This window comes from Heterodontus francisci, chromosome 16 (genome assembly GCF_036365525.1).
Source record: "Heterodontus francisci isolate sHetFra1 chromosome 16, sHetFra1.hap1, whole genome shotgun sequence".
NCBI lineage: Eukaryota > Metazoa > Chordata > Chondrichthyes > Heterodontiformes > Heterodontidae > Heterodontus > Heterodontus francisci.
In genome coordinates this window covers 53,210,296-53,223,274 of record NC_090386.1, presented here as the reverse complement: position 1 = coordinate 53,223,274, position 12,979 = coordinate 53,210,296, and the positions used below count along the sequence as shown (strand labels likewise).

Below are 12,979 nucleotides of genomic sequence, written 5' to 3'. Positions count from 1 at the left end.
CAATGTAAACTTTTTTCCAGTTAATTCCAAGCAGATATCCCTGATATCCTGTTATCCTGTTATAATTGACATTTAAAATGTGAGTGCCAATTGAAGTTTTATGGTCTCACTCAGGTATAATGTGACTTGTGGAAATGTTTGATGTAATGATAGACATCATAGACTCAGTATCATATCAATCAAGTCAGATAATCTGGAACACCAAATGGGACTTTGCTGAGGTAGGAGTGCACCGAGTTCACTGCAAAAGATTTTGACAATGTTTAAAGTACCTCATTTAAATAAATACCAATAAAAATACACTGAAAAAGCTGACTGCTACCTCAAACAGTAAATTTCTAAAATAAAATAAATTACGTGTCGATATAGAGCTGTTCTACAGTGTTAGAAAAACTGTAAGTTCTCACTATTTCCTTGTCATTTTTAGGTTGAAGATGTTTTTGGAGTATGAAAATTATGATCTCCATCTAAAGCTTTTAGAATTTAGATGATCAATCTTGATACTTTTTCCAAGTTGCCTTATTATAAAAAAAATCATTTTTAAAAAATCTGCATTTTTACTTTATCATCTTTTGTACATGTTGCTCATACATAGCTGTTCAACTATACTTTACAGCAATTATTTAATGCATAGATACCATCATGTTATACCCATCTGTGGGGGACACAGCACTGTTCAGCAAGTCAGTGTCAGTTATACTATACTTTCAGAACTGAAATAACTCCAAACTGCTTCTAATGGATGATCCAACTACACTACAATTGTAACTGTATCTAAATTTGATTTTTTTTTAAATTTGATTTTTTTAAATTTAGAGATACAGCACTGAAACAGGCCCTTCGGCCCACTGTGCCGACCAAGAACCACCCATTGATACTAACCCTACAGTAATTTCATATTCCCTACCAAATACCTACACTAGGGGTAATTAACAATGGCCAATTTACCTATCACCTGCAAGCCTTTGGTGGTGGGAGAAAACCGGAGCACCCGGCGAAAACCCACACGGTCACAGGGAGAACTTGCAAACTCCGCACAGGCAGTACCCAGAATTGAACCTGGGTCCCTGGAGCTGTGAGGCTGCGGTGCTAACCACTGCGCCACTGTGCCACCCCATTAGACATCCCATCACATTATGGTGGCTTGTGCATGTATCCTAAAACTTTAGCTACTCTAAAGTGCATATTTGCTTCAGATGGAATGTGAGGGGAATCTACATTGCTTTGATTTCTGGGCACCAGAAGCATGCACAATAAAGATGATGTTTTTATGTCACTCCTTACACCCAATTTACCCCCTTTCGTGTGGTTCAGTCCTATTATTAGGCCTTAACACCAAGATACAATTCTGATGCTATATTTGACAATCCAACATTTAGATTCTTAAGTGCATTCTTATGTACAAAATGCAGTAACATACTGTAATAACTAAAAGCTGTTTTTGACAAAATTACAGCAGTTTTCAACTGCATTGCCATTTTTGCAAAGAGAACACCACTTTTAAAACAAAGCTTGGCCATTATTAAAGATGTTATAGCAGGGTATTTAGAAAAATTCAAGGTAATCAGGCAGAGTCAACATGGTTTTGTGAAAGGAAAATCATGTTTAACCAATTTATTGGAGTTCTTTGAGGGAGTTACATATGCTGTGGATAAAGGGGAACCAGGGGATGTATTGTACTTAGATTTCCAGAAGGCATTTGATAAGGTGCCACATCAGAGGTTATTGCAGAAAATAAAAGCTCATGATGTAGGGGGTAACATATTGGCATGGATAAAAGACTGGTTAGCTAACAGGAAACAGAAAGTAGGCACAAATGGGTCATTGTCTGGGATAATTGGAATGAGTGGTGTGCCACAGGGATCTGTGCTGGGGCCTCAATGTTTTACAATTTTATATAAATGACTTAGATGACTTAGAATCCTGAGAAGTGTGAGGTGATACATTTTGGGAGGACTAACAAGGCAAAGGACTATACAATGGGTGGCAAGACCCTAGGAAGTACAGAGTGTCAGAGGGACCTTGGTGTACTTGACCATAGATTACTGAGGGCAGCAGCACAGGTAGATAAGATGGTTAGGAGCATAAAGGGGATTTGTAAATAGGAAAGCTAATAGAATGTTATTGTTCATCGTGAGGGGAATTGAATACAAAAGTAGGGAGGTTATGCTTCAGCTATACAGGGTATTGGTGAGACCACATCTGGAGTACTGTGTACAGTACTGGTCTCCTTATTTAAGGAAGGATGTAAATGCATTGGAGGGACAGGAAGTTTAGAGGGGATTTGAGGTTGGAATCTGGAACACACTGCCTGAAGGGGTGGCAGAGGCAGGAACATTTAAGAAGTATCTAGATGAGCACTTGAAACGCCATAGCATACAAGGTCATGGGCCACGTGCGGAAATTGGGATTAGAATAGATGCTTGATGGCCGGCACGGGCATGATGGGCCAAAGGGCCTGTTTCTGTGCTGTATATCTCTATGACTCTATGAAGGGACTGAAGGTATGGTTGCAAATTTTCTGATGACACAAAGGTAGGTAGGAAAGTAACTTGTGAAGAGGACATAAGGAGGCTACAAAGGGATATAAATAGGTTAAGTGAGTGGTCAAAGACCTGGCAAATGGAGTACAATGTGGGAAAGTGGGAAATTGTCCACTTTGGCAGGAAGAATAAAAAAGAAGCACATTATCTAAATGGTAAGAGATTGCAGAGCTCTGAGATGCAGAGGGATCTGGGTGTCCTTATGCATGAATCGCAAAAGATTATAACGCAGGTACAGCATGTAAATAGGAAAGCTAATAGAATGTTATTGTTTATCGCGAGGGGAATTGAATACAAAAGTAGGGAGGTGATGCTTCAGCTATACAGGGTATTGGTGAGATCACATCTGGAGTACTGTGTACAGTACTGGTCTCCTTATTTAAGGAAGGATGTAAATGCATTGGAGACAGTACAGAGGTTTACTAGACTAATACTTGGAATGGGTGGGCTGTCTTATGAGGAAAGGTTGGACAGGCTAGGCTTGTATCCGCTGGAATTTAGAATAGTAGGAGGCGACCTGATTGAAATATATAAGATCCTGAGGGGTCTTGACAGGGTGGATGTGGAAAGGATGTTTCCCCTTGTAGGAGAATCTAGAACTAGGGGTCACTGTTTAAAAATAAGGAGTCGCCTATTTAAGACAGAGATGAGGAGAAATCTTTTCTCTCAGATGGTTGTGAGTCTTTGGAATTCTCTTCCTCAAAAGGCGGTGGAAGCAGAGTCTTTGAATATTCTTAAGGACGAGGTAGATAGATTCTTGATAAGCGAGGGGGTGGAAGGTTATCAGGGATAGGCGGAAATGTGGAGTAATCGGTTCAGCCATGAACTCATTGAATGGCAGAGCAGGCTCAAAGGGCCGACTGGCCTACCCCTGCTCCTAATTTGTATGTTCATATATTTTTGCCCTTGACTCAGACATTTGTTGGTTCAAGCCCCACATTAGTATTTGAGCTATGATAAAGTGCGGCACTGTCTGAGGTGCTTGATTTTGGACTGACGCATTTTGATTTAAAGATCCCAAGTTAGCAATTTCCAAACTGCTGCACTATCTAGCCAGTCATATTTCACCCCTTCAATTCAATGGGTAAAAATTAGGGGCAGGATAGCACAAAAGTGGAACATCCTGGTTGCCATGTTCAAAGAGGAAAAAGACGTTCTCCTGAGATCTTGGTCAACATTCCTTGCTGGATCAACACCACCAAAACCAAATTAAGTGGTCATTCACCTCATTGCTGTTTGTGAGCAAAATGGCTGCAAAGTTTGCCAATAAAACAGTTGCTGGACTTCAAATTCATTGCAATGTGGGATCCTTTGGAGTCACGTAAATGCTGAGTTTTCTTTCGCTACTTCCTGTTGATTTTACACAGTGACAGCAGATGACCACTAGGTGTCAGCATAGCTGTGTGTGCTTGCAAACTTTTTGCATCACAGAATCTCAATGCCACAGCCAGAAAATCATGTTAAGGCAGTGATTAATGAATTCAATTATGCTATTGTGTGGAAAATCTCAAGTATTAATCCAAATGGAGAAGATAGATTTGTTATTCCGATTTAAATTAGGGAAGAATATATGGTTGATTTGATTCAACCATTTGAGAGATAAAGAATACGTTTTTCACACACCAAGATCTGCAAGACCATACACATATACTGACATTTTATATATAATTTTACACTTGCATATAGAAAGATATCTGACCCCAGGTGACTATACACGTCAAAATCACACAAAATATTCAGTCATTCTCAGTTTTATATTTAAAAGAATTATATCTATCATGATTACTTAATATTTTACTTAATATATACCACTGTATATTAATGAAAAACAAATTGATATATTTGTGAAATGTATTAAATAATGAATTATCTATTTAAGTGGTCATAATTAGTTGCAAAATAACAAATAGAAAGCAGAAAAAACTGAATCAACTTACTTTCTCCAATTTTATTCTTAAATACAATATGGTCTTGTGTGTTTTCAAGTTACAACTTGCCATCAATGTTTTCTTGTTATACTGGTAAAACCTGAATATTTATCAGATGCAGCCAGTGCGACTGAAATACTGAAAGCAAGTGGCATAGTTAATTTTTAACAGAATGGTAATTCATTAACATCACATTTCATTTTTAAACTTGCATTGCCATAGTAATTGCAATAATATTAATCCTAGAAAAAGTCATTTTATTCCTGAAAGTCTCTAAAGGAAGCTCCTTCCATCTAATGGAAGGTAAATACAGTATTTCCATAGTGGAGTAAAGGAACACATTTCCACATTTTAAAAAATGTCTTTTGTGAATTGTGTATTTAACAAATGAAAGTGTTTGCAGAAAGTAATCACAAAAATACCTGGTGCTTTAAGGGGCAGTTCACTGGATACATTCTTAAATACTTTTCTAGTAAAGAAACAACATGACAAAGTATATCTCAAGTAAGTAACCACATGAAACAAGCAGCTCTCTTAGATTGCAATATGCTGCAGTTTGGTGTTAACAACATGTGAAGAGCCACAAGTGGAAGGAGCTCATTGGCTTCTTTGTCAGCAAGATTGAGATTATCCCTTCCTTCCCCATTTTCACCAAACCAAACTTCCCCCAAGCTTTACCATGCCCTGGCCCAGAGCTTGGATCATTCTCTAGTTTCTCTTATCTCCCCTAATGCCCTCTCTTGATCCTATTCCTACTAAATTGATCAACCAACTTCCCTTCCTGGCCAGTTGATATTGTAAGTGACTCCCTCTCCTCAGTTGCTGTTCCTCTCTTTCAAATCTACTGTCAACACCTGCTCCTCAAAAAACCCATTCTTGACGCCACTGTCCTTGCACACTATCATCTCATCTACAACCTCCTCCTCCTTTCCTCTCCGAAGTCCTTGAACATGTTGTCGCTTCACAAATCTGTACCAAGGTGGCAGCCCAGCCACAGCAATGAAACGGCCCTAATCAGTCACAAATGACATTCTATATGACCATGACTGTGGTGAACTATCCTTCCTCATTCTTCTCAACCTTCTCTATTCTTTGACATCGTTAACCACACCATCCTCCTCCAATTTTTCTTCTCTTTTGTCCAGCTAAGTGGGATTGCCCTCACCTGGTTCCATTCCTGTCATAGCCAGAGAATCTCCAGCAATGGCTTCTCTTCCCATCCCTGGGGTCCCCTAAGGATCTATCCTTGGTCCCCTCCTATTTCTCATTTACATGCTGCTCTTTGATAATATAATCAGAAAACACAACAGGTTCCATATGTACATTGATACCATGCAGCTCTCTCACCATCACCTCACTCGATCCTTCCACTTCCTCTATTGTCAGACTGCCGTCCGACATCCAGTCCTAGATGAACTGAAGTTTCCTATAAAGATTGGGAAGACTGAAGCCATTGTCTTCAAACACTACAACAAACTCCATTCCCTAGCTACTATTTCCATCCCCCCTCACTGGCCACTGTCTCAAGCTGGCCCAGACTGTTTGCAATTTTGGCCCTGAGCTGAGCTTCTGAACCCTCCCATCTCCATAACATCGCCCATCTCTGCCCTGCTTCAGCTCATCTGCCGCTGAAAACCTCATCCATGCTTTTGTTATTTCCCGACTCCACCATTCCAATGCTCCCCTTGCCATCTGCTCAACTTCCACCCTCCATAAACCTAAACTCATCCAAAACTCTGCTGCCTGTATCCTAACTTGCATCAAGTTCCATCACCCCTCTGCTTGCTGACCACAAAAGACTCAATTTTAAAATTCTCATCCCCATGTTCAAATCTCTCCATGACTTTATTCCTCTGCATCTCTGTAACCAGCTCTTGCCCTACAACCCCTTCACCACCCATCTCCACCTTGCAGAATTTGTGAAGCGCCTTTAATGTAGTAAAATGCTCCAAGGTGTTTTACATAATGTTATTAAAGAAAAATTGACAGGTCTTAAAGGAAGAGGAGAAATAAGGAGAGAATTCCAAAGCTTAAGGTCTAGTGGCTGAAGGTGAGGCCGACAGTGGTGCGATGAATGAAATGGCAATTCTGGCCTCTTGTGCATTTCCCCATTTCATTCATCCCACCACTATCGGCCTCACCTTCAGCCACTAGACCTTAAGCTTTGGAATTCTCTCCTTATTTCTCCTTCTCTTCCTTTAAGACCTGTCAATTTTTCTTTAATAACATTATGTAAAACACCTTGGAGCGTTTTACTACATTAAAGGCGCTTCACAAATACAAGTTGTTGTTGTTGATACGTCAAAGGGGGCATATGGCTTGAGTGAATTCTTACACCTTGTGATCCTGCAATCTGATAGAATGTAGGCAGACAGTTTTTAAAAGCAGATTAAAGTTTCGCTTTAAAAACGTGCACTTTAGCGTGGGTGACAGCTGCCCTCAGTACAATGACTTAGTTTCAAAATAAGGCTAATCCAAGAACATACTTTGAAACAATCTTACTTCTCGTCCAAACTACATTTAATAATTGGTTTATTGAATAAAGTCAAGCTGTTTATAAACTGGACCCACACTTCTCCCATTTTAATGAGATTGATTTTCAAGGCGAAAAATACTCGGCATATATCAGGAATAATATGTTTTAAACGACGGCGCCACATCTCCTTGATCTGGCACAGAGGAGTGAGAGAAAAAAAGTTGGAGGTGATGGCAGGGTGCCAGCTGACGTCAATGGCAGGAGCTGTGCGGTTATAAATACAAGAACTGGGGAGAGCTTCCAGCAGCCTCAAACCTCAGCACAGCCAGACTGCATCTCAGCTCACCGAAAGGCATAGAGTGTAAAGTTCAGTCAGTGCTCTGAGACAGTGTCATCTGACCGATCGAGAGGACCTGTTGCTGAGCATTAATTATTTAGGGGATTCTTTTGCGAAGGGTTGGTAACCCCTTCTTTTATTTGTTGCAACCACGGCTTTCATGCAAAGTCTGACCAGTTGGGACTCGCGTTGCGACTCGCCATGTTTCCAAACGGCTCAGACTTACACTAATTTGATGGAAGTGGCCAATTTCTACGAGTCGGACTGTTCCCTGAACAAGTTGCATCGCGACCGTTCAATGACAGATCTGGGCATCGGAGACAACGAGAGTGCCATCGACTTCAGCCCTTACATCGACCCGGCCACAGCCTCGGCAGCAGGGGGCAACTTTGAGCTCAACAGCGACCTCTTGACGGATATTATGTTGTCAGACGAGTACAAGAAGAAATCCCTGCCCGATTACAACGCCTACTTGTCCATGATGCGCAGCTCCTCCGCCGGCGCCAGGCACCAGGGCAACATCCTGAGCTGCACCCCGCAGTTCCTGGAAACCCGGCTGGACCCCGTCTTCGAGCAAAGCTCGGACGGCAAAGGGGTCAAGCAGGAGTCCAGAGAAGAGGACGGGGGCATGTCGGCGGCGTCTGCCTCTTCCTCCTACGTGAGGCCGCTTCTGCAGTACCAGTGCGTGGCCAGCGGCAGCAACAGCAACCTGTCCACCTCGTCCCTGTCCTCCTCGACCCCGCCAGCCACCCCCAACTCAGCCGATTCGAGCCGGGCAGCCGGCGGCAGCAAGAGCAAGAGCAAGAAGCTGGTGGACAAGCACAGCGACGAGTATCGGATGAGGAGGGAGAGGAACAACATCGCGGTGCGGAAGAGCAGGGACAAGGCCAAGCTGAGGAACGTAGAGACTCAGCACAAAGTGCTGGAACTGTCCGCCGAGAACGAGCGGCTCCAGAAGAGAGTGGATCAGCTGAGCCGGGAGCTGGCAACTCTGAGAAACTTGTTCAAACAGCTCCCTGAGCACACCCTCCTCAGTGCATCAAATAACTGCTGACACTCAGTGCACAGCTCCCAATATTTATACAACTTTTCACTTTAAAAAAAAAAATGGATATCGTGACTTTTGCAAAAGGTGATCAAAGGACTTTTTGTATATAGAGGATTCTCTCTGTTTACAGCACATTGCAGTAACCGAGGTTGTATATCATTTAGATGACCTTAACTCTGCATTTGAAACTGCAGAGGGAGGGATGAATGATGTTTATTGAAAACAGAACTGTGGGGTTTTATATATATATTAATGTATATAAAATGATGCTGTGCTTAACTGTGACTTTGCTCAGTCGAAACACATGACGCAACAGCTTGTAACTTGCCAAGTGTGAGGTTCATTCGTAATTGTCAGATGACAGCACGTTTCTTATTACAAATGTCTTGGGTACCCCTACCCCCTCCCCACCAGAAATATTCTATTTCTTTATCAAATTGCGTCTGTATGTATAGGTTGGGTTTCCTGCTTCTTTGACAGCATTACTGTAGATCTTTGGATTTTTTTTTAAAAAAAGTATTATTTTGACACGAAAAGTGCTTGAACTGCCGTTTTTGTAACTTTTCTGGCGGCGCCGCCTGTCCCTGAAGAAATGGGTCGAGGCTGGTGCTGTTAACAATGTTAACTCTTCCGTATTTTATACTGGCTCCTCTCCCCCTTGTTTTTTTAAAAAAAGTACTCTATATTTCGGACGTGGTTTGTTTAGTGGCGGGCAGGCGATACTTTCAGCAGTTTTAAAATCAACGCCGATATGTTTTTATTTGAATTGCGTCACTCCAGCAGTGACTCAGCATGTAAGTGTATTGGGGAACATTTTATTCTGTTCACTTCAACACTTGAATTGGGTACAATGTTGGGAAAAATGGTACAGAGTTATTTACACTTTAGAAATATATGGTGATTGTTGACTAAAAGCTGTAATATCCCTTTTCCAACCAAGTTATTGCCAGTTTGGTCAATTCTAAACTGATTAAAGTAATCTCGGATGGACTGTAAAAGAGGCTGTAAATGAAGATGTGTCAATTATTAAGGCTCTACAAAGTTACATAAGTTATTAAAGCGAATAGAACTTCTCATAAGGGACCAGGTGTCCTGTTAAAGATTTCATTGTAAGCCTTTAAAATATCCAGGAAAAGGGAAGCTACAACTTTAAATCAACTTTGATTGTGGGTCAAAGAAATAGCAGAAATTATTTTTTATCAAATGAGCAAAATTGTATTTATTTTTCTCTTTTAAAATTCAATTAAAATCAGTTTGTGTAAAGCAAATATCTGCCTCATTGCCTTTATTTATATATGTTTTTAGTTTTATATTTAAAACCCTATGATTAAAGTAACCTGTGCCCTTTTTCTATTCCTTTCCCATGAGGATGATGCCATGCTCCCAGACCTCGCTTTCACTGAACTAATGAAGAGAAGGAACATCAGAGCAATGCAAGCAGAATTGTCTCCTGATGTTTCCTCAGTTAGGGAAAGTAGCTTTTCTCCAGTTGGTGCTTTTTTAGATAGTTGCTGAGGAGATCTGGAGATCATAGGGCTAGATCCTGGTTTCTGCAACATAGTATGTTAGTGCAATTACCCTCTGTTCTCCCACTCCTTAGTGCAGTGCATTTACTACATGTCCTATCAATGTGCAGCATAGTTTGCCAACTTACTTACCCTCTGTAATACCATTCTGCAGCATACTCATTGCCCTTTTACTTCACAATGCAGTGTGTCAGCACGCTAGCCCCATGTTATTTCTGCCTTGCAACAGAGTGGGCTGCAGTACTAATGCAGTGACTTGCTCTACTCTACACTGTTGTTGCACCATCCATGTCCTCTCATCAGTTCGTCAGAGCACTGAGGTTCCAACGCAGTACATGCCCTATTATTCAGTGTAGCACAGCACTGGGTGCTTGTACTCTGCAGTACAGTGTGCCAGTGCACTAACTTATTGTCTTTCCACTCTGTTGTGTAGTGGTGAACTAACACAATATCCTACTGTTACTGCACTGTGCTATCATATTAGCCCAAGTCGTCCAAATGAGTAGTGCAGTTTTTCAGTGCACTAACCCAGGTCCTTGCATATTGCAATGCAGTATGTAGGCAGACGAGCCCAATGTTCTACACTGCAGCACAGTATTAGTGAACCAAGACCATGTTTTAAACAGTGTAATAACACTGACCTGCAGTGTAATAACACTGGCCTACAGTGTTATAATGTGCCAGTCTCCAACTCAAAAGTAGTTTATTCTGCACATTAATCCATATTCTCCCACTGTATGACATGGTGTCAAAACACTAATTTAGTGTACTTCATTGGCTGTAAAGCAATTTGGGATGCCTTGAAGTTGTGAAAGGCACTGTAGAGATGTAAGTCTTTCTTTCACTACAGCTTAACATGCACCAATATGGTCCATATGTTAGATACCTTGAAAATATATAAGTCCATATTTAAATATTTAACCCATGATGTTAAAGATTCAAAATATGCAGTAAACTACACCCCCCCCCCATTAATACAAGTAAGAAACTAGTTAACTTAAAACATCATTGCCACATATGCCTTTACTTGTGTCAGAGAAATGACTGTGAAAGTGCAGAAAGCAGAAGAAGATTGTTATCATCATGACATTTGATGTTTTTCTTCCCTCCTCGGTTCAAGTTCTCACATACCACAATATTTTAAATAGATTTTCTTTCACTGAGGTTTTGTGCCTTGGTGAATTTTACTCAATTGTTTTTATTGCCAGTGTTGTATTGATATTAGAAACTGATATCCAAATAACTGTTTTACCTCAGGGTGCCAGCCATTTAACTAATGAATTAAGGGTTACAAACAAATCTCACACAACTGACTGTGTTAAAGTACTGGAGAGAATATTAGCTAGTTTATGAGATGTGGGAGACTTCATTTTCTTCAATACGCAATAAGTGCTAGGGTTGCAAAATCTGTAACAACTTATGTATGAAAATATTTTTATGCACAAAAATATGCTCCCAGCCATCATGAGCATGCTAATATCTGATATTTGGACAGAAAACATCAGAAGATGGTTTCTAATCTGTGAACATTGTACCTAACTCAAATACAGTAAACACAAATCATAGTATTGAACACATAGCCTTTATATTTGAAAGTCAAAAATCATGTATTAAAATACTTTGGTACATTTTTCAGAAGAAATATGAATATTTACATCTTTTATATAATTTGAGTATTTATTCCTTAGCAATAGTTAGCATCAGAAAGGAAAGCAAAAGCATCTGAATTACATGGAAGCTTACTGAGATACTCATTGATTTGCACATAGATAATACTGAAAAACTTGGCAGCAGCACTGAGATGGGCAGTGAACCAGATCAATACATCATGGGTGCCTACAAACAAGAAGCACGCAAGGTACAAAAATTGCGTGCTTATAGAAACAGGATAATCGTGTATAATCAGAAACAGGATAATCCCATAATAAAAGAAAATGCTGTAAGTACACAGAGGTTAACATTTTGCATGTACAGCCTTTGTCAAAACTGCTGTTGAAGGTTCTAGATTTGAAGAGGATAATTTTAACTTAACCCAGCCAGTGGAAAATTCATGGGATCAGATTGAATGATGGTTTTACACACCATTGAAAATCAGCAGAAAGTAAAATCAGGCACAGAGTACAACCTGGGAGGTTAGGTTAAATTGGCCCCCAAATATTAACCTGACTTTTTCCCCCAAAGGTGCTAATAGCTCTGGTGTGTATTTCCAACATTTGCTGTCTTTATTTCAAATTTCATTTTTTTTTTCTTTTTACCGATACCAGTCTCTATAATTGAGAAAAACATTTTAGCTGTGACACTTTATATTAGCCTGATGCTCTAACATTTGACTAAGGACTTTATGCTGTCATATCTTTATGTATTCTGTGGTGATGGTCCAAGTTAAATTTTCATAACTCAAAAACTCACTGTTACCTGAAAAGGATGTTATTTTTATAACTTATTTGCATTTTAAAAAATGTTTGACTTTATTTTTCAAAGCTGACACTCCAGTACTGAGTAAAATGAGACGTTAAACTGAGGCCCATCTGCCCTCTCAGATGGATTTGGCACTACTTTGAAGAAGAGCAGTGTCCTGGCCAATATTTATCCCTCAACACTGCAAAAACAGATTATCTGGTCATTATCACATTGCTGTTTGTGGGTCCTTGCTGTTTGGAAATTGGCTGCTGTGCTTCCTACATTACAACAGTGGCTTCATTGAGTGACCACTACAAAGGCACTTCATTGGTTGTAAAGCACTTTGGGACATCCTGTGATTATAAAAGGCGCTATATAAAGGTAATTTTTCTTTTCATTTATCATTATTTTTGAGCCACTTATTCTTTAGCTGTGAATCAATACATCTGATGATAACCATTTTTGACATTTGCATCAACATTTTTGACACATTTTTCGTAGTATTTAAGGGGGAGGCTGTATAAAAATATTTATATATTTCTCTTAATAGCCCTTCCCCCTTGTTCTTGATTGCCCCTTTCCTCTCTTCTCTGCTGTCCCCACCACCAACCCTTACCAGGAAACACTTCTTCCATAGCAAATAGCTCTTTGCCAGCTGTTGGTGTCCGAAATTCCAACCCGTGCTGCCCCAGCATTTCCAGTACATCGAGTGACAGCCAAG

The 12,979-nt window shown here is 40.2% G+C and overlaps 1 protein-coding gene and 1 long non-coding RNA gene across 2 annotated transcripts in view; one reads left to right on the top strand and one right to left on the bottom strand.

The window, feature by feature from the left end:
* Positions 1-6,452, bottom strand: part of LOC137378462 (uncharacterized) — a 54,673-nt gene extending 48,221 nt beyond the window's left edge. Inside the window, exon 1 of the long non-coding RNA XR_010976615.1 lies at positions 4,481-6,452. This is a non-coding gene — a long non-coding RNA (uncharacterized lncRNA). The remainder of the gene's footprint in view (positions 1-4,480) is intronic.
* Positions 6,453-7,240: 788 nt separating this feature from the next.
* Positions 7,241-9,600, top strand: LOC137378101 (CCAAT/enhancer-binding protein beta-like). Its single transcript, XM_068048195.1, has one exon. The coding sequence runs from the start codon at positions 7,445-7,447 to the stop codon at positions 8,336-8,338; it is 894 nt and encodes a 297-aa protein (XP_067904296.1). The 5' UTR covers positions 7,241-7,444; the 3' UTR covers positions 8,339-9,600.
* Positions 9,601-12,979: the final 3,379 nt, after the last annotated feature.